General features: G+C 48.0%; 1 protein-coding gene across 3 annotated transcripts in view; it reads right to left on the reverse strand.

Moving 5' to 3' along the window:
- The window catches only part of znf536 (zinc finger protein 536), a 204,046-nt gene that overhangs the window by 46,608 nt on the left and 135,121 nt on the right, over positions 1 to 22,317 (reverse strand). For all 3 annotated transcript variants that reach the window (XM_085401500.1, XM_085402199.1, XM_085402670.1), the window contains one exon: positions 17,192 to 18,940. In XM_085401500.1, coding sequence (XP_085257626.1) covers positions 17,192 to 18,940 — 1,749 coding nt within the window. The remainder of the gene's footprint in view (positions 1 to 17,191; positions 18,941 to 22,317) is intronic.

Genomic DNA, 22,317 nt, shown 5'->3' on the forward strand with positions numbered 1-22,317 from the left:
CTGACGTAAATGCAGAGCGGCGCCCACTGGAACCCCGTAATGAAGCATGCGCCGTCTCGCAGGCTCCTAATTTGACTAGTTAAATGACTCCATTACGTGTCTAACAGACAGAGGCAAATCATTTCTGGTCAGTTGAGGCTCACTTACCCGCGTCCTGGTGTTGGGAAATGTCTGCGTCTCTGGTCGACCGACTGGATCTGCCTCATTCTCGCTGCCTGCACCTTTTCTGATTGCTCTTTTTGAAAACGGAGCGAGGGCAGCGAGCACACGAAGAAAACCGGGATTTGTTGTGTTTCTGCTTTGTGAGATTATCAAATCAAAGAATACAATTTATTAAAGGACGCGAGGGAAAAAAATCAAACGCGTTTTTCACATTTTCTCCACATCAAATTTGTTTTTTTGGTGCAATCATCTCCTTGTCAGCGGCGTTATTTGGCTTCTGACAGCGAGACAGATACGGGGAGAGCAGGAGGATTAAAAGATATTGAATTATTAAAAGGACTACCTGCTGTCCATCACTGTCACTTAACACATGTAGAAAGTGAAGTGGCTTCCCAGCAGCCACTGGGTGGACATCTGTTACCACACACACACAGTGACACCCGACATTTCCACACTCAAAGAAGAAATCATTTGTTTGGTTGCTGCAGCGCGGACACACACGTACGCACACACGCACACACACACGCACAGGCAGCATCTTTACCCAAACCCCCCGAGACTGAAACACTCGAGTCGGATCACATGTGGTTTTCCTCTTTAATGTCATCACAGACGGGAACATGACAGCCAATAAACTCTCAAAGATTTCAAATTCCTCAAGCTCTGAAATAACTCCTGTCCCGACTTTGCACTCAGCTGAGGGGAGCGTGATTAATTCATGGAGTTCCACACAGAGTGACACCTGACATTTCTGCACTCACAGAGGAAACGCCATCTTTATTCAAACGACCCCGATTACAGGCCGCAGCAGGCCCGACAAACTCCGGCCAGAGTTTTATTGGACAGAAACTCGTCTGTTGTGATGTCAGCGCACGCCGCTGCAGCCTTAAAGTGAGAAATTCATGGAGCCGGAAGCATGAGGAGCATCTGAAGCGGACTTCAGCACCACAAATGGCATTTTCCTCTGTGTGTGTGTGAAGATGAAGCTCCTTCCTGTCATCGCCGTCTCTGCGGCGGCGTTACCCACAATCCTACGTTACTCTTTTTCCCTTTTTTCTCTTGCTCTCTGTTTTTCTGTCAAACATCATGGAGTAAATATTGAATTAAAGTCAGGCTTTGTGCTGATATTTGGAACAGATCTTCAAAAATAGACTGACTAAAATCAGAATAAATATATATTAGACTTAATGAATAATTAAGCTATTTTTAGCTATTAATTGAATCAGTGAGTTCGAGCATTTTAGCGGCTTTGTTTGCTCGAGGATGATGAAATCAGCTTCAGACATTTAGTTTGCAAAAACAGCAATAAGTGTGCTTATTTAATGAGCAAAAGAAGACTTACTTTATTAGCAACAAACGTTAAACATTATTCTAAAAACAAAAATTATTTAACAAGAGGAAATTCATTAAAATCAGACAATTTTATTTGACTTTCTGTGCTATTGATCTGAAATTGATTTATTATTGTTGCTGTGTGTTAAAAGCATAACCAGGGACCAGATCTGCAAATTAACTGTGGCTAAAAATCCTATATTTTCTTCAATAAATGTATTTAAATGCAGCGATGCTAATATGCTACGTTCTGCTTTACAAATAAACAAAATACAAATTTCATGTAAATAAAAAAAAATACACATTTATTTGGATCTTTTATTATGAAAGGGTTAGAGGGGTAATACTCAGCTTCCTGCAGCCCGAGCTGATTGAAGTGATTTGGCCTCAGGTGTGAATCTGAGTGAATCTGACACTGTGTCATCAGGACTCCCAGAATCAGGAACTCACAGTTTTTTCATTCTGATTTTTCTAAACTTTCACTTTTTATAAAGTGAAATATTAAAAAGATCATTATTACTGCATAATTATCACCTTTGTAAAATATTAATATACATATATTCACCCCAGCAGTGCAAATCATTAAAATAATTTCCAGCTGCATTGAAGAGATCGAAGAGCATTATTCAATAATAATAATAATAATAATAATAATAATAAGAGTAAATATTATATAATAATAAAAGTCACAGTTTCATCTCAAATGCATCACAGCAGCCATACATTGAAAACTGCTGCTGGTTTTTAAGCATGAAGAAAAAATATGAGCCGCCGCCGCCGCCCGCCATCACGCTGCGCTCGTCATCACAGAAAGCGGTCCTGAGCAGCACCTGAGTCCGCCATCCTCAGACCAACAAACGTGAGCCCACTCACACTGTGTTTGTTCACTGTGACACTCTGGAAGCTTCCAGAGGTTTGGAACACCCCCCGCCTCCCCGGGGTCACGACCCCGGTCTGGAGTCTTCTTTCAGCTCTTTGTCAGAAACACTCGTGATGGATTACTGCACGCTGCACACCATCCCGCCAATCAAACACACACCCCCCACCCCCCGTGTCCGTCCATGTGTCCCGAGTCCTGCTGGTGACTCGGGTGGAAGTGACGGGGCTCATGAGTGACATGCCTGAACACACACTCAGGGCACAGTGTGTGTGTTCATTATCTTCAGTAACACAGACTCAACTTCAAGTCACATATTCATCTTCTTCACCACCAACACCACCTCAGTGTGTGTGTCAGTAACACAACCAGCTGCTGCTCTGCATGACACACACACACACACACAGGGGACGAGGTCTGGTGGACATAAAGTGCTTAATGAGTTCAGTAATTACGTAGTCTGATCTCACATACAGGATTTAAGAGCTAACTATACACACTCTATAAATAAGTGTCACATGACAGCGGGACAGACGGACGGATAAATAGATTGATAGACACAGACCTTTTATTTGACTCGCATATTTCATCGCACGGCGACAAATAAAAACGTGACGTTTGTGTAAAATAAATTATTTTTGAAATTGTATTTGAGCATTTCGTGTTTTAATATCAATTAAAAAAAGATCTTTGTGGAATCAGGAAACTTCTGGAAAATAAAAGAAAGCCTTAAACTGAGCATGTGTGAGCTGCTCCTGGTTCCCATCAGAAGCTAAAACACAATAAAATAAATAAGGTTAACGATGGAGACGCTCCTTTAAGGAAGAAGGCTTCACTCGTGATCACGCACGTGTAATCTGAGTCTTTAAAGGTGAGCCGTCTCACTGCGGCACTTTTAGAAACGGTCTAATAAACCGGATCTTTGCTGCCCAGCGTAGGAGTTTCCCTCCCTGCTCCAGCAGCAGCTTCTCCTCCTCCCCCCGTACGCCGGGGCGCCCCTGTCGTTTGTGTGACTGTTGATCCTCGCAAAGAGGACAGATCAAATATTTCTCCTCCAGCGTACGAGGCTTTCCGCCGGGGCCTCGCAGATATGATGATTGGGGCTGACGGATGGACGGGGGCCCCGGGTTTTGAAGTCTGGAACAGACAGCGGTGGCTTTGATAGCCCCCGCTCCTCTCACACTGGATCACCAAAGAGACCGGGCAAGAAGAGAGGAGGAGGAGGGGGTGAAGGAGTGAGAGTGAGCGGGAACAAAAGCATCTGTGGACTGGTCAGAGCTGGCGGCGGCAGCGACAGCCGCCATCACGGGCTGTTTGAAGTTTACACATGCACTCCCTCCTTCCTTCCCCAAAAGCTCTGTTTCCTCTGTCCTCGCTCCCACTTCCTCCTCGTAGCTGCGCTCCAGCCTCGCGTCTCGTGCCTCACCAGAAGAAGAGTTCGGCTTTAAGAGCCTCTAACAGCTCTAACTTTATAAAAACTCCCCGAATCGATGCCCCGCATCGATGCAGGCACGCCGAGAGAGGAACATTATTCCTAACCTTGTCAGCCGTGCTCTGAGAGCCGGCGAGGTTTCAGGAAACAGGAAAAACGTGCCGCCATAGAAACAGAGTTTAATGTTGTATTCTGTGCAGAAAGACGCGATCCTGCCGCCGTCTGCACCCACAGCCTGTGCAGGAGCGTCACTCTCATACCTGCTGACATCGCAGTGACCTCACAGCAGCCACGCTGCTGGTCACACGATGTCATTAAAAAGGCTCCACCAGCACAAACGCGGTCCAGCTCGGGTGAAGCTAGCACACAGCTAGCAGCTACGGCCGCCTGTGTCAGTCAAAGAGGCCACGCCCCTAATAAGGCCAACTTTATACAGGTGAGTTAAGAAGGGTAAACTTCCAACATTAGTATCAGGCTGTAAGGCACAGGCTCTGTATGACATCACAGCGAGCCAGGGGAAGAAAAACTGAGCGAAAGTGCGCGTTTGGATGTTAAGTCCAACCGCAACCCCGGCGCCATGCGACAGGAAGCTTAAAAAGGGTGGACACAGCTCCGGTCTGTGCGCGGCGCCGAGCTCTGATAGCGGCCGACACCAGACAGATGGCGTTTGTCGGGCCCGGAGAGCAAGAGTTAACCCGATCCCGCGCCCCCTCCCTCCAGCCCTCTCTTCTTTTTAAATGTCTCCCATATAAACAGATTTTGTTGCTGCTTAAAGTGGGCTCAAAATTAAAGCGTATCGTTTTACACACATATTGCATGCATATTACGGAGCCCCAGCTGGTGGCAGGCTGCTCTTAAGAGCCATATGATTAAGTTAGAGGTTGGGGTATCCGATAAGATTGGAGCTCTCTGCATCTCTCTCTATCTCGCTGCCTATTTTACTGCAAACTTATTAAATGGAGGAAACGACATTATTTTTTTCTGAGTGTATGTGTAATTATTGTCACACACCTGTGACTCCCCGCCATCCACGACAGGGAAGAAGAGGAGGGATGATGAGGAGGGAGGAGGGGGAAGAAATGTCGTTGGGAGCAGCGGGAGTCCTCGTTTCAGGAAAAAAGGAGGAGGATAAAGAGGAGAGGAAAAACAAGAGAGCTTGTTAATCAGGCTCTTTCTGTCACTGGCTGAACACTGATATCCTAATGATTCACGCCGAGATGGTGACATCACGAGGGAGGATGACGGAGCGACGCGGAGGGGGGGTGACAGCCCCCCCAAAAAGGACAACTAGTTTAGCACAGACAAGATGACAGAAAGCACGAAATGTGAAAAAAGGAGACATAAACTGGGAAACGTCCCTCCGAATCTGTCGGCGCATTCCTCGCAAACAGGCGCTCGTTTAATTTGAACAGAATGTTTCCGAAGGAGCGCCGCGCTGGACGCTTTCCAGCCAACTTTGGATCCGTCGTGATTTTTTTCTCTCGGCAGACCACCCGGCTGTGATCCGATCCTCACAAGACAAAGGAAATTACCTATTAAGAGGGAGAGATGATCTTCCTTTAGCTGTGCTCCAACAAAGTGACTCACCATGCTGTAATTGTTTACCTTTGACTCGGCCCATAAGTCTCCCTGTTCTGCTGTAACTTAATATTTTGCAGCAGCAGCGCCGCCCTCAGCCTCTGCTCCTTCTTCTTCTTCTGTGTCTGCTGTAACAGGACAGATGTCATCGCCCCAAACAGTCTGAGTCACCGCACGCCTCCGCACCCCCGAGATATCAGCGAGGAGACCGAATCTTTGGCCGACACTCGCAGTCACGGCGGCTCGAGGCTAAGGGGCCACGCGGCCGGCGGCGGCGTGATGTGTTGAAATCGATGGGAGGGTGTGCGAGTTACGATTAATCACAAGCAAAGAAAAGAGGCTCAGCTGCGGAGGCCTCGCAAACATGGCCGTGGCCCGCAATACTCAGGTTCGAAGCGTTTTGCCGTCGATCAGCTCGTGCGTCTGCGGCGAACCGGCTTCCCCTCCGCCGAGAGGAGGAAACGGCCTGAGAGAGCGTGCGAGGCCTCATCCTCAGTTTTTTGGGTGTAGTGTGTTAATAGAAAGCAGATGGTTACAGATGCAGGGCCGAGTGCCTGCGATGACACATCTTTAATATTTTAGAGTGGTCTGTGCTGTAAATGTTGCAGCAGCTGTTTCCCAACACCGTAAATTTACGGCGTTTTTCGGTCCTCGCGTGTTGTGACTGACAGCTATTGGATTTACTGTAAATTACACAAATGAATATGGAAAAGCGATGAAAAAAGGCAGCGGCCGAATCGATGGCCGCGCGTTCTGCAGCCCGCTGATTATTCTCTTATTTTAGTTTGTGGGCAGCGGCTCGCGCTCGGCCCGACAACTGATATTCAAATGTAAAATGATCCTAAAATAATGAGACGGAGAGAAAGGTTGAGGGAGGAGGCAGCACAGATAAATATATATTTGTTTTGTGTTTCTGCTTTAGCTTTAATGTCAGCGGCGAGGATAGAGGCTTTCTGCCGATGCTTTTGAATCGAGGCGATTGTCATCAATTCGCGTCTTGGCATTTAAGCCACCCTCTTCAAATATGAGCATTTGAAATGCAAATAAAGCTGCGTATATGCAGACAAATGAAAAGACACACCGCGGAGTGGGGAGAGCGTCTGACGACTTAACTTTTGACTGTTTTTATCGCCGCGCTTTGCCTTGTCAAACACTCCGCCGGCCTGCGAAGCGCCGCCGCGCCCCGATCACGCTTTTATTTGTAGTTTTGTTGGGCCGCTCGCAGACAGAGAGGAGCAGAAGAGCTGCTTTCATCCTGGCCTTGACTTCGCTGTTTGCGCCTCGTGGGATGTGTTCGATTAGGTCTTTTTTTTCTCCCAGTGAGAAAATATGATTCACATTTTTCCCCCTCTCTCCATCTCTCTGACGCTACAGTTATTTAAACATCAATAGCCATGCATCTTCTTTAGCACATACTCTTTCTAATATTGATATTTGTATATGATCATTACTTTTGGCCCTGCATGCTTTGTTATACTGCGTCAGCTTCAATAGGTGTAGGATCCAATACTGCAGCCTCTGCATTCCCAAAAACCGATAGACTGTGTGAGCGAATCCACACTTTATACATCCAATAAAACACAGCGTCCTGCTCCGTCTTTGGGAATGTTTCACCGGACTCAATGAAAGGTTAATTAAGCTGCTTTTCCTCACTGCTGACGAAGATTTAGGTGATAATAATGTGTAACATTTGATTGGTTGGCAGCTGGTTTTGATGAGCATCTGGGTGGATTTTGTGACATTGTGGTGGAGCAGCCGAACGTATCGACGAATCCAGTCGCATCTTTCTTAAACATATTTCACATGCGTGCCTGGTTTTTAAGTCTTTTATTTAATTCCTTCTCTTTCAAATTAAAAGACCTCTACTGTGCAGTTTTGGTTCACAGGAACTCTTCTATGCAGGCTTTTATTGTGAAACATTTGCAGGAACTCTGACAGTCTGACAGTTCGCTCCTGTATTTTAGGACGGGTCCTGCTTTGCGAGGTGGAGACGCTCTTTCTTTGTGTCACACATGACCAGCTTGTTTTTGTTTGTTTTTGTCTTTGTGTGAAGGACGGGGAAGATTTATCAGACAGAAAAGTGGACGACGCAGCGACGGGCCCCGGATCCAGCTTAGCTCGACTACACAGAAGCTAAACTGGGCCCACGTCCGGCTTTACTGCAGAAAAACATTGCAGTTATCATTTTATAAGTATATGAAGTGATAAACTGATATCAGCTGTGACATCAATTCTAAAGTAATCGCTCTTTAGACCTATGACAGGCAGAAATCACTGCATTTCTCATTTTTATTTATATGTAATTCTTTATTAAATGTTTTATTGTTTGTTGACAGTAAAAAGAACTAAAGTTTAATTCAGTCATATATTGTATATAACTGTACATTGTAAGGCAGAGAAATAATACAGAGAAACTCGACACCCTATGAGCACCTGGCGACAGTGGGAAGGAAAAACTCCCATTGAACAGGAAGTAACCTCAGGCAGAAGCTCGGGGTGAGGTTTGTGGGCAGACAGGAGCTCGGAGCTGGACTGTAATGAATGGCGCCATTAGCTCGGTGTTAGCCTGTCAGCAGCTTGGATTTACACCCTATGACGGTAACCGTGGAGACGACGGGAAGCAGCGGGAGGAAAAGGTTTCAAAAACAGAATGTTTCAAACGTGTTAACATGAAGCTGCTGAGCATTTGATTGTTAACGAGCAGAGCTTCATCTTCTCGTTCACTGTCAGAGGACGCGGGGGGGGGGGGGGGGGGGGGGCATAACCAGAACATTTTTATTGTTTTAAAAATGACAAACTGATGGCACAGATCCATTTTTACCCAAGAACAGCAGAGCAGACCGAGGAAGACGAACACGAGGAAGAGGACGATGTGATGGCGGGCGGGGGGGCTCGGCTACCTGCCGAGAGCCGGCGTCCAAACGGGAAGGTAATAACGACGCGAGAGCGGCTGTCTGCGAGCTGACGGCCGTGTTACAGAGAAGTCACGTAATTAAGGAACGCAGTCAGAGTTTTGTGAAAAGTGGCCGTCGCCGCTGGAGGAGGAACCGAGCGGTTTTAAGCGGCGCTTCAAACGCAGATAATGAGGAAGATGAAGAAGAAACAATAAACAGGAGAAATCAATCACACGGTTGAAATGAAAGAAGTCGTCCGGTCGGAGAAATGAGACACGTTTGGATGAGAAGCAGACTGGAGGGGTGGCGGAGGATGGGAGGTACTGATGGACGGATGGAGGGGAGGCGGAGGGTGGGCCACAGAAATAAACCAGCTCCCATCTGATGAGCAGCTTGTCCGTAATACTGAATCCCCGGCTCGTGCCAAGTCTGCTTCCTGATACAGAAACACGATAAGTGCCGATTTTTGAAAAGATTCCCCCCTCCGCCCCTGCCCCCATCCTCATTTGCCTTTTGGCCTGAAAACTCTCCTCATTGGTGGATATCAGGTGGCTGGTTTTCCTCGCTCTGCCCCCCCACGACATGATGATAAAGTGAAAAGAAGGGATAAAGACGAGCACGCGGTGGCGGCGCTCTCGGCCGGCAGCTACGGGACAGATGATGTGGCCATCTTGAGATCGTTTGTCATCTGTCGGCAGAGTTGACCTTGCAACGAATGCCGGCCGTCGCACTGATATGGTCTTTTATGGCGAGGAAACAGAGAGACGGAGGAGGATGGAGGGAGGGCTGTTGTTTTCAGTAATAAAGACAACATTTATGGCTTCCCCTCACACCGCCAGTTAAAAGAGACACAAACATGGAAATCCATTATGGAACGCTTCTTAAAAGTGTGACCAATCCCTGTTCAGTCAATTAGAGTCTGGAGACTGAGAATATGATGTTTGTCTGTTTAGCCCCCGATGCATACAGATCAGCCGGGATTGGCTGATGGAGAGAGGCAGAGAGGGAAAGACGGAGGGCCGGCGTAGCCAAGCTCTGCTTATCTCTTTCTTCTGCCTTTTTTTCTCTTTTTGCTCCCAGATACAAAAGCATTAATGTGTGCAGCTATGTGCTTTGCCATTGTTCTGTGTTTAAATGCTTAAAAAGGTTGTTTGTGGAGCCGGCGGTGCGAGCGGCGTGTCCAAAAAAGAGGGAAAAAAAGCCTCTGCTTAAAAAGTTGCTCGGCGAAAGAAAAAATAGGCCGCATGAAAGCACAGCAGTTAATAAGAGTGGTTACCCAGAATGAACGGGGATGAGGTTTCACATTAAAAAAGATTTATCTTAAAGTATGGTGCTAATCCCTTCAGTTTTAATCCCCCCTCCTTCCCCTCGCCGCCCCCGGAGCAGCCCCTCACAGCACCCTTTTCATTCCATAATAAAAAACTATAAACCATAAAGTACTTACAATTTCTGGAAACTGGCAAATACACGGCGGCCTGATTTTACAAGGATTCCTGGCCAGTGAATCACAGAGCTCGAAGGACTCGTCTTTCTCACAACAGATTATTAGAAGGAAGTCGAGGGGCACGGTGGAGGGCAGCGAGGACGCCGCAGAAGAGGAGGAAACAGGAAGTGAGAGGAGGAAACAGGAGGGAAGAGGAGGAAATAGAAGGGAAGAGGAGGAAACAGGAGGGGAGAGTAGGAAACAGGAACAAACAGGAAAAAACAGGAGGAAGCAAGAAGAAACAGGAAGAAAGAGGAGGAGTGCATGTTCGAGATGACCTATTTAATGATCGCGGCGATGGCAGCAGTTCTGGTGATAGGTGGGGGGGGGGGTTACAGGCTGGATGGATGCCTCTGTCCACTGCAAGCTGCTTGAACAAGGAAGCATATGGGTGCATGAGAACCTCAGCCCACTTCATGAATATTTGATTCATATTTCCTGTGTGCATGTGCGACAGACAGAGACAGAGAAAGGAAGGATATTTCCCCCTCTCTCACTCGTCATCACTAAAACTCACAAGGCTTACTTTGTGGCGTTTGAATCGTAATTGCCAATCCTGAATACAAATCTCTCAGCGCTAAACACGATGAGTGAAATCGAAATGACAAAATGAAGCTCGTATAACGGTGTAATCAAAGAGAGGTTCGGGGGGATTCTTCCGTAAGCAGTCAGAGCTGAGGATCAGGATCAGGGGCGGTTATTAGCCGGCCAGCGAACAAAGGCCCCAGTGTTGGAGGGCAGCGCGGCCTGAGCCCGTTACTGTACCTTTCAAAACGAATATGTAACCATATCTGTTTTAAAAGGCCGATTCATATTTCTGTGAATGCGGCGGGAAACTCGTTCCCATCTCTGCGCAGGCCCGGCCTTTTGTGCAAAGAGGGCCACATTAAATTTTGGTCATGAAGCAAAGCTTCTCCGGCTTTCCGACAGAACAACGGCGCTTATTGTGCCTTATTGTTACCGGGGCGACCGCAAAGGTCAGCGTGGGCGTGGCCGCGCACACACAAGGACGGCACTCACTGAAAATTGGGTTATATGTGATCAACTAAGTTATTAATCAGATTAAAATGGATTCCCTCCGCCTGCTGTTTAACCAGGCAGGAGGGAAAAAAGCGAAGGAATAAAGACGGCGAGAACAAACAGGCCAGTGTTTACTCGTGCACGGGCAGAGAAAGTCATCGTTTCGGAGGCTGAAGTCAGCGCCGGCGATGAGCGTTGATAAGGGGCGGCCCCGCCAGCGTGCACCCGGCCCGTCTAAAAGCATGTGCCCTTGCCACAGATGCCCCCTCGCTTCATCCAGGTAACCTCCCTAATCCTGATTAAATCACTGTAATTAGAATAAGCACTGTTCCTCCACCCCCATATTTCCCTAATAAAACAATGCAGCAGTTTAAATCCGGTGGCTGGGATTTGCAACGCAACAATGCAGTTTATATCCATCTCTGCTGAGGAATTAAGTGTATTTTCTAACTGCTAATGTTATAATGTTGCGGGCTTATGCGCTCGCTGCTCTTATTCTCATTCCCCCCGCGGTTTGTGCGATGTCTGTCTCACAACTTTTGTTTATTGGAGCCGTTTTTATTTGTTTGCGTTTGATGTCGAAATCAGGACGTTTTTTTTAGCGGCTGGTTAGGATCGTTCGTCACGACGGGAAATAATACGCGTTATTTGTCCTTAATTGCCACAGAGCGTTTCAAACACGGCAGCTCGCTGCCTGCGTGTCTGTACCTGTGTATACTTTTTGTTTTTATTAGTATCACTGCATGCCGCCATTGATGTGGAATAACACGGGAAATAAAAGTTGACATAGTTTCTTGATTTTCTTTATTTTTTTACCCCCACAGCCCCCTGTTTTCCTCTCCCTCTGCCTCGCTCTCTGTTGTTTTTTATATATCTGCGTTTTTCCTTGAAGTTGCTGCTGCATTGTCTCATTATGTGTCGACTAGCTGTGTAAGTGTAGTTATTATGCCTGTGTGTCTCTGCCTGCCGGTGCTCTCTCTCTCTGTCTCTCCCTCCGAGGATGAGGAGCTTTACGAGTACAACTCCTCTGAGGCGTCCTCTTCACATCTCCAGGGCGCCTGGGGAAGGCAACGCTGCATTCTTAAGAGGAGCAACTCAAACCGAACAAAGTCTACAGGAGTCAGGGAAGAAAAGAAACAAACAGCAAACTAACGAGATGGGAAGCAGAGATCATGTCAGATATATCGGGTTGGAAGGCCAATTTATAACCCATTGTTTCAACTTTTGCAATATTGAATACGATGCACACTACCGGGGGGGGGGGGGGGGGGGGGATACAGAGTGCACATAAAAGCAGCTGGTTTGCACGTGAACACGCACGCGGGCACACACGTATGGATGGAGTGTGTAAATGCGATCTCCCACGCTGCCTCCGCTGCGTTCCCCGTCCTGTTTCTAAAATAATGAAGAGAATAATTGTCGCGCAAGTTTACGATCACCCGGCACTCGTCTCTGTTTCCTTATCAAGAGCAACTCCATCCCACCTCTCGCTCGCTGAACTTCCAGGAAAAACGCGCGGCCGCCGGCAGGAAGCGCTCTCGGAGAGGACCGGCTGACGAGCGGGGGAAATATTTTTAGAGCTATCACATCTGAGAGCGCGCAACAGGTCCCATCCGTGCAGCCTGACAGCAGCTATTACCTTTAATTGCTCTTTGAAAAATACACTATTTGCACTTTTGGGTGACAAGGTGATAATGCACCTCTGCACAAGTTAAACCGGTAATGTAGACGCACGTGGGAAATGGCACCTCGCCTTCAGCAGCCGTCAGAGCTGTCATCTCTGCACACAATGAGAGCCCGGGGAGGCGTCTCACCAGCAGGCAGGCAGGCAGACAGGCCTCCAGATGGCTTAATCGCTGCAGGAGCCCCTGCCCTCCAGCAATCAGACAGACAGGCAGACAGACAGGAGGAAGAATCGCGGACTGTGGGAAAACGCAGGGAGGAGGGCGGTTCAGTCACTCGGACTGTGGTCAAACTCTGGTTGAAGTTCTAATCGGGTTAAACTGTTTACAAGAAGCCTCCAATTCAATTTGGCACAAATAAACGATTTAAGCAGACCGTCTGCTCCAGCAGTCGAACCCGAAATTCGCTTAACTGATGTCACAGCGTTGATTGTGACCCTCGCACAGCTGCACGGCTCTTGTTTGTGTGATGCCTCTCTTTAATTTTATCTTGTGTTATTGTCACTTTGTAAATTCTCTTGTTAAATAAAGGTCTTATTTTAATGTTTTGAAAAATCTGTAAATTAAAGATGGTAATAGTTCAAACCGGAGTCCCGGGCAGACCCAGGACACGCTGGAGAGATTATATCTGGGCTGGGAGCACCTCGGTGTCCCCCGGGTGAGCTGGAGGAGGTGGCCGGGGAGAGGGAGGTCCGCTCATGCCGCGACCCAAACCCAGATAAGGGATAGGTAGATCAAAAATTCTAACTAAGCATCAGAGCGGAGATTATAATGAGACAACTGAAGCCGCAGTTTCTCAAACGCCCACCGGAGGCTCCCATGGTGAACCAGTGAAATGATTCTCTGGCTCAGAGCTGAGCGAGCACTAAAGAAAGAGCAGCGGAAGGATCCAGATGTTTCCATGCTATAGATGCCCTCTGCTGTTAGGAAGCACTCTGAAGACTGGAAGCAAACACAGAAACACAAAGATGCTCCTCTGATTGTGTGTGTGCACCTGAAACAGGCTTTAAAGGCCGGCTTTGGACTTTTACTGCAAAAATGAATTAAATATAGCGACCAATAGCCCGCCTGTGTCCCCAGTATTGATAAATGAGTTCATAAGCACCATCTGCCCGTCCAGGACTGTCAGCTGTGAACCCTCAGCCTCACTTTTAAGTGTACAGAATAATTGCAGCGACACAGGTAAGCCACATGTCGGGCTCATTAGTGAACACAGGGGAGTCTAGCAGCAATGTGAACTGCTTTCCACGCGTGTGTGTGTCTGTGTGTGTGTGTTAAATACAAACAGCAACCAAATCCTGGTCATTAAACACCTGATAAGGACAGTATTATTGGCAATTACCACATTTTACATCACAAAAAGTTTGAAGTGTGTGTGAATGTTTGTGAGTGTTTGTCCACGTCAAAGCTGCCGGCGTTGCTCACGTATGTACGAGGGGTCTTTGGCATGTGTGCTGTGATGTCACCAGTGAGCGTGACCGAACACGCTCATCTCGCCGTGTGCCAGCGCGCTGTGAGCATGTGATCTCGACACTCACGGCGGAGGCACCTCTGACAGTAACCTGCATACGACCAGGAGGGCGCGCCTGCTCTGGACTGGCTCCTCCCACCTGGCAAACGTCTGCCACGACGTCTCAACAATTAGAAAGTCTGATGCAAATCTCAGTGTTGTTCAGACCAGCGGATGCCAGTGTTCTGGTGTGCTGGAATCATTTATGTACCAGCGCAGAGGCCGACCACCTGAGGAGCAAAGAAACCTGCTTCAGCTTCACCGGGCATGTCAGCAGCGCGCCGCCCAGTCGTGTGCAGGAGAAGCTGGCCGGTGGTAACGCGGTGCCAAGCGAGCTAAAGAGGCACTTGGAAAGCCATCGTCTCTTCTGAGAGAAACTTGGCTCGTGGAAAGGACCAGAGCAGCCGCACCGCTCGCTGGCACGTGTCTAATAAGGTGACTGCAGCTCAGCGGCACGCAGGGAACAACGCAACGTCCAGACATCACAAATGTCCAAACATCCTACGATTAGAAGAGCCGACGGGCCGCTCCTGAAACTACACGCAGCTCGTTCTGTCAATCAGACAGGCGCGAACACAGGGCGGGGCTAGAGTTTCAGTCATCACGCCGCTCGGCTGGACTTCAGGTGACGTCACGCGGCTCCTTCACCGACAGCCGGCAGTTTCAGAGCGCGCCGAGCTGAACCTCTGAGTTTCCATCTGCAGCGAACACAAACAAACCGCAGCACTTCTGAGGAGAAGCACGGCGTGAGAGCGCTCAGAAAGCGGGAGTCACGGCTCTAATTGAGAACACACAGCACTCTCCTCTCTGCTTTCACTTCCATCCACTAACCGCCGGCTTCTGTAGCACACTTCTCCCGCAGTAAGAGGTGCTCAGCTCTGAGCTCTGCCATTTTCTTTCCTCAAATCCTAAACGTGCTCATCCAAGTCCTGCACTTTTATCAACACCTCCTCCTCTTCAGGTTGTCAGTCTCAGCCTTCTCAGGTCCACATGTCATATATTAGAGGAGCAGAGGTGGGCGGGCGGGGGGGCTGAGGTAATGTAAGTAATACGATGTGAGGAGCATTGTTCGCAAGCAGCCGCAGCATGTACAGCACTGTTTGAATAATGTAATACTTCATGTTTGATAATGCATGGCTATAGATAGGTCTGCACTGCAGCCAAGTATTGATTGTGTTAAGCACATCTACAGTACAGCAAACGGTGCGGGTTCATGTCAATCTTTACACGGCGTACTGTACCTCAGTAACCAGATACCTCGGTTGACTGCAGAGACCTCGGGCCCACTGCTGCTCTTAATGACATTTATTGATAAATCCGATTCAGGAGGCGTGGCTTGTGCACGCAGCCGTCTACGTTTCTATCTGTTTCGTGTCAGAGCACGCGGAACCCTTTCCCCTCCTCCTCCGGGCATACTAATGAAGCGCCGGCCACTCCAGACGTGCGACGCGTGCCCCGCGACAGCTCACGCGCATTCAGGGCAGAATTTCGATATTAATGATTTATGCTGTATTTGCATACAAACCTAATGCAAACCCACTCCAGATAATCACATTCTGCCAGGTCTGAATTGAGTTTTTCGGACGTCTTTGCCACCCCCGCCTTCATCCTCAACAGTGGAACAGCGGCTCTGCTCTTCCAGCCACAGTTCCCCCCCCCCAAACAAGACATGAGTGTTTTACAAGTGGACATATAACACAACTGTGCATTTCACCCAGAAACGAGCGTGTCTGTTTTGTCTCCTCCACTTGCACAACAACAGCACGAGAAACTATCGCAGCGCATCCTGAAACAGTGGCCTTTGAACTCGGTCAGCATGAACTTTTCACGTGGTCACATTAGCCGAAGCACAGCTCTGTAGCTTCCCCAGCCCTCCGAACGTCTCTGCACTTTAGCTCTCCGTCCAGCTCTACGTGCATGTTTCAGTCAGAGCATCTTTAGCCGGGACGGGAGGCGAAGAATCACCTGGAGTAATGTCACACTCAGGACAACAATTCACTCGCTCACATTCACTACAACATGTCTCCATGTTACTCATGTTCCCTATAGTCTTTCACTCTTCTCTATGCTATCTTCGGTGCCATCCCAGAGATCTGCCGGGAAGTCGGACACACAATAACTTGTTTTTTTTTAATTACAATGAATGGCCGTCTCAGACGAGGACATATAAGAAAGGCCTTTGTTCCTCAGAGAAAGCCTTATCTATAAAGGTCGAGCATTCCTCGCTGCAGAGGGGCCAGCCCACATTTTGGACTAAACAATATGTAGGGCAATCTCTCACAAAGCCATTTCTCTTTTTAATGAAACATATACACTTGCATCGAGATATTCAGAGCCGTGTCCTGCCACAGATAACACCAGCAGCTGTTATTTTATTTATGTTTTATATTATTTTCTCTCTGCGTTTGATTGAAAAATGTTCCGTTCCTTTGTTCTCCAAACAAAGAAAAATATTCCTGATTGTTAATAATATTACGAGGGTCACACCGAGTCAAACCGACAGCAGCGGAGCAAAGTCATCCATCTCCGTCGTGTCTATAAGCCGGTTTTTTAAAGCTCAACACCAACACTGGCTTTTATTTTCTTCCTATAGAGACACTCAGAAGTACCAACCAGCCCTAAACAGAAGAGGAGCATTGTAAAAAAAGGAGAGAGAGTGAGAGAAAAAGACTTCCTTCTTCAGTCTCAAGGAGCGGCTATAACCTTAGCAGAATCATGAAAGTTGACAGTTCATTTTTCACAGGGTCATAGATCGACGAGTCTTATAAAGTAATGGGCTTTTGGGAGCCAGCTTTATGAGAGCTAAGATAGTTAAGAGACATGTGGAGGAGATGGCACGGGGAGCTGAGGTCCTGCTCTGACTCATCCAGGGTTATTCCCCCCATGCTGGGGAGCGAGAGGGAGGCGCTGCACTCCCAGTAATATAAACGTGTAATAAAGATTAATCTGTTGCTAGTCGCCGGCATGATAGCTTCTAAACTTGCTTGAAATAAGGCTGAAATCACTTCAGAGCCAATCTCGAGACATTTAGTGAGTGCCTGAGATTCCTTTGTGGGTGTCAGGCAAAAACGTATACGTGTTAGTCTGCTGTGTTTGGTGTTGGTGCGCACGCACTGGTGGGAAAATTGGATTTGTGCTCATATTTGTCTTTTTTGGGGTCGCTTTCTGCTCGTGTGGCTGTCTTTTAATATTCTGAACCAGGAGGGGTTAAACACACTCACCAGGTGCGTCCGACCTCTTCATGCCCCCCGGGGGCGCCCCGCCCGCTCCACCGCCCAGGCCGTTGAACGCAGGGAGGCTGTCGTTGCTGTAGGCTCTCAGGACAGACAGCATGTTCATCTGCTGCTCCAGGTGGGTCTGCTGCTCCGCCTTCAACAGTCCTGGTGGACCTCCGGGGGTTAGGAGGCCCAAGCCCTGCTGCCACTGTTTCTCCAGCGGCAGAGTCTGGTTCTGGGGCGGAGGAACCAGAGAAAGTGGAGTCATGGCGGAGGACGGTGTCGCCATGGCCGCTCCGCTCCTCAGGGGCAGAGAGGAATCATCTTGGAGCTGTTTGGGACTTCCTTCTTCCTCTCTGTCCACGTCCATCTGCCCATCCTCGTCTCTTTCCTCCTCTTCTTCAGCCACTCCTCCCTCCTCCTCGTCTTCGTCAGAGTGGTTTTGCTGCCGTCTCTTGGGTGTGGTCGATGGGGTCTCGTTGGTGCTGCGCACGCCGGTTTTTCCAGCCTCGTCTTCAGATCCAACTTGGTCATCTTCAGCATCTCCACAGGAGCCCCTGTCGCCCATCTGGTCAGGGCCGGCTGAAGAGGCCCCTCCGAAGACCTGGCTGGGCAGGTCCAGACCGTGGTCTGCTTGGGCTATGTACCCCTGAATGCCCTGACTGACTCTTGGGGATCCATCATACAAGCCGCCAAACCTTCTGTAGAATTCACTCTGGAAGGGGTTATATGGCTGCTCCATGTGGTTATTCCAGCCTCCCTGGCCTTTTTCTCCATCTCTGTCTCCATCTCTCTCCGGGGCCACGCCCGAGGCCTTGGTGTTGGAGGAGTGAAGGGTGGAGGTGGTCGGAGAACCCTCTCGGTGAGCGTCCTTGCCTGCGTCGGCGTGCTGCAGAGGGGCTTTGCCCAGGTGGTTGGCCTGGAGGTGCAGAGCCATGAGCTCCAATGAGGAAGTGGAGAAGGAGCAGAAGAGGCATCCGTGCCACGCCACGTTATCGTGAATGGTGACGGAGGTGCCAGGGAGTGATCCGGATGCAGACTCGGGTCGGACCGACACAGACAGATCGAGCGGTTCGTACTGGGACCCGGGTTTGCCCGGCTCCGAGTTTTGTTTGGGTTCAGGCTTCTCCTCTCTGTCCTGCTCCCCGGAGGCGGCCCTCTTGGCTTTGGGCTCGCCGTTGTCATGGTAGCGCTGGGCCTGGAGCTGGGCTGGACTCTGGCTGTCCTTCACATCCTTCTTCATGGAGCTGAGGACAAAGTTGTCCATGAAAGCCTGGAGAGAACCCTGAAAGTGGACTCCGTTTCCCATCATGCTTTGGTAAGCCCGGCTTAGGTCAGAGAAGCTGGCGGCGGCGCCGTCCGCGGAGACTATGGTGGAAGGTCCATCGGCAGTCTTCGTGTTCTCAGCTGAAGAGGCGGAGTCAAAGCGGCGGTCCCCACAGTCACGATCCCGGTTGTGAGAGGACACGATGGGAGCCGATGCCCACTGATGCGGCAGCAGCGGCCCTGCTCTGAAGTCCAGGTTGGGGGGCATGCTTTTGAAAACATTACGGAGGACGTCCGGTCGGGCAAAGATGCCTCCGCCCGTCTTCCCATGATCCTCTTTGTGGTCAGAAGAAGGGGTGTGGCCAGAGGAGGAGCCTGACGTGGTGGAGCCGTTCTGACGTTCGCGGTGGTGGCGCTCCAGGTGGTACTTGAGACTGGCAGACTGGGTGCCGGCGTAGTCACAATGAGGGCAGCGGTAGGGTTTCTCTCCTGAGAGGGCGGGAAAGAAAGAGAGCGAGAGAAACAGTAAAACAGTGAATAATTAACCTGCTTATTACATCGACTGGATATCAAAATCTATTTATTGGAGCAGGGAATGTGGGCCCGAGGGTCATGTAACCTCCCTGAACAAAGAAAATTAGGTCACATGAAGTGACAAAAAAGACATGCATTTCATTAACTACGATAAAGAAGAGGAAGTATTTAATTCCTGAAAAAGGAGATTTTAAAAAGTAGCACAGAATGAAACACAAAGTGATAATGAAGACGATTGTGCATTCAACCAACACTTGCATGTCTTTTCTCTTCCAGTCGTCGGCTCGGCTCCACTTGATGTATGTGTATTGGGACGGGGGTGGGGTGTGGGGGGTGTGGAGTAGGCATCTGAATATGGGTCGATCCAGCTCCGCCAAGTGAGCCATCACTCATATCAACACCATAAAAACATTTCACCATATGGTGCTTTCAGTCCACTACAAGACATAATATTTTCAGCTGACAACAGAAGTGTCTCGATGCGATGTGCGCGGGCCTGCGGCCGGGCTCGCGGCGAGTTCCCGTGCGCGCACGTGCAGCGGGGTCATCGTGCCTCCGTTCTGGCCCGCGCCGTTGCCGATGACGGCGCTGCTTCTCGGACATCGCCCTTTTTTTTGCACTTTGTCAGGAGGAGCATACATCAGGCGTGGCTCAGCGCGCGGCCCCCCGCCACACAATACGGATGCCGCAAAAAACACGAAGCCGGCGACATATGTGAAGCACACGCTGGATGTGGTGAAGCCTCGCGATGAAGAACAATATGATTCAGTACAGATCAAAGCGATTTACACTACAGCAAAAGGGGGGTGAATCTGCTGTGTAACATTTACATATGTTTATTTATGCTGCGCATCCATATTCATGAATATTCCTGATAATGCTATAACACCAACACTATTCTGCCAGAAGTGGATCTTCCATTGGAAAGATGTTGAAATAGAACACATCCTGCGAGCAATTATAATAGGCTTGGAGTCGGAGCCAGATTTGGATTCATTAAACAATGAACAGAGAGGCAAAAACGCTAAGCTCGATTTTCCCCCCTTTTCAATATACACATATAAAAGTTCCCACAGTGGTATTTGTGCACGCACGGCTGGAAAAGAAATAAAAAATGTTTTGCATGCATGTTCTCTATACAGTATATGCCAATAAAATGTTTAGATTATACACATGGAAACCATTTTATAAAGGAAAAAAAGGCATTGTTACGCAAGGCTGGTTTGAATGATTTAAGTCGGGCTGTGTAGTAAATCATGGATATAATTAGCAAATGGCATACTGCTCAAGTAATTTATCATTATTTAGAGGGCACCATTCCAGAAAAAGACTCTGCGATCTGCAGACCTACTGCAGAGTTCTCAAATAAAGGGCCACAAACAGCAACTCAATAGAATATTGATACAGCAGAGAAAAGAATAGGAGGCTATACAAAAGAAAATTGAAGGTGGAAATACTAAAGAGAGCAGAGAGGAGGGAAAAGAGAGCATGCAGAGCTGCAGATAACCCTGACTACAGGCAGAAAGACAGCGATTTGATATCTTTTCTCTTACAGCAGAGTGTCTGTGAAGCATAGAGTATATTTAAAATAAACCATACGAGATGAGCTTTTAACCCAATAAGTGCTTCTCCTGTGAGCTGCCGAACAGAGGCTCGGCGCTGATTTAATAAGGAAACGTCCCTGATGCAAATGATCATTCTCGATTCCTCTAACTGGACAAAATGATATTCTAGGAGCCAAATTAGACAGAAATTAGACTGATCAGATTTTTTTCTCCCTTTCCTTATAAGAGGTTGTTAATGTTCACGTGGGGGGGAAATAAAGATGAATGTGCATATCTAAGATGAGAATGAAAAGCAGAGGCAGTTGCGTGTTTGACACCGTCCTCTGATGTTTACGGACGAAGGCAAACTGAAATGAATGCCGATGCCCTGCGAGAGCGCTCGCTTTGTGCCCGTTTTTCCATTAAAGCTGAGCATTTTTAAATATCTGGAGCAAGTGAGACAGACGACATGTCTGCGTGTGTGTGTGTCTGTTTGCCATTTGGAATGTGTGAGAACACATGTTTATGCATGCATGTCAGCCTGAGCCTCTGTGTGTGTCTGTGTGTGTGTGTCTTAGAGGGCCATTTGGACTGGCTAAGACATCTGCTCCATCATACGTCAGGGGCCTGGTGTGACATCTGGGGAATATACTGTATCCTGCCTTGCAACATTACACACAATTTACTGCTAAAGGTCATTATGTACCCGTTAATCCACTTTTAATTGATATCAGCGCAAACAGCACAACCTCCCAGCCACATGACAGATCGCTGCCGCCACAAAACCAGGAAATTGCAGGAGTTAAAAATAGAACGGTAAACTTTTCGCTGCTGTCTGTCTGCTCTTTGTTGAGCCGCTGTGGACACGCTGACCTTGACGGAGGTGAACGATAAGAAGCAGACCCTTCACTCGACACAACCTCTGCGCTTATAAATCCTCCTCCTCTTCCTGAGGTCCTCCACAGCGTGTTTGCACTTCATGTTGCTGCACGGATTTCATCTGGCTTCGTGTGAATTATGACAGCACCATAGAAACAAGTAAAGATAAATACCCCAGCCCTGTACAGAGGGGCAATTAAAATGGTTTAATAGATATGACATACTGGAAGATGAATTTCCATTTGGCTTCGAGGATGGAAATAAATGTAAAAACCAGCGGTTGAGATGTTTGAGGGACTGAAAAACACACGGAGCTGTTTTAAATATATCTGATGGTTATACAGCGGGTCAGATATGAAGTGGCAGCACAGACCGTCACTTTAGTAACTCCAGAAATCCCAGAGAGAGCACAAACAGCATCACTGGGTAAAAAAACAGAAACTGAACTGGTAATTTTTTTGCCAGTATATTCTCTGTTTTTAGACCAAAGTTCCCGTAAAGATGGAAGATTATTCAATGTGTGGTTAAAAAATACAGCAAAATAAGAATTTTTCACAGGAAATTACGTTTGTTTTTGTTTTTTTAATGGTATATTTTACAATATTTTTACTGATTTTTTTTGTGTCAACCAGACACATAATTCAAAAAAGATGAAATTACTGAAACTGTGTAATTACAAAACAAACCGCAGTTTTCGTCAAATCTGAGGAGCACAAAGTACATTCGTGGTAAACATTGATAAGGTTTAGTCGGCTAACACGATCAGAATAATAAAAAAAGATTTAAACTTGAAAACTATTCACACATACGTGCTTTAAAAAGGATCTGGCTGTTTTCCATAAACTGCAGCTTTGTTGTTGTTTGCTTTTTCAAATATTTCTTAATGCAGTGCGTTAACTGTGGAGCTAA

This window comes from Rhamphochromis longiceps, linkage group LG1, assembly GCF_057381845.1.
Source record: "Rhamphochromis longiceps isolate RC_006_pf linkage group LG1, R_longiceps_female_GT1.1, whole genome shotgun sequence".
Classification (NCBI taxonomy): Eukaryota; Metazoa; Chordata; class Actinopteri; order Cichliformes; family Cichlidae; genus Rhamphochromis; species Rhamphochromis longiceps.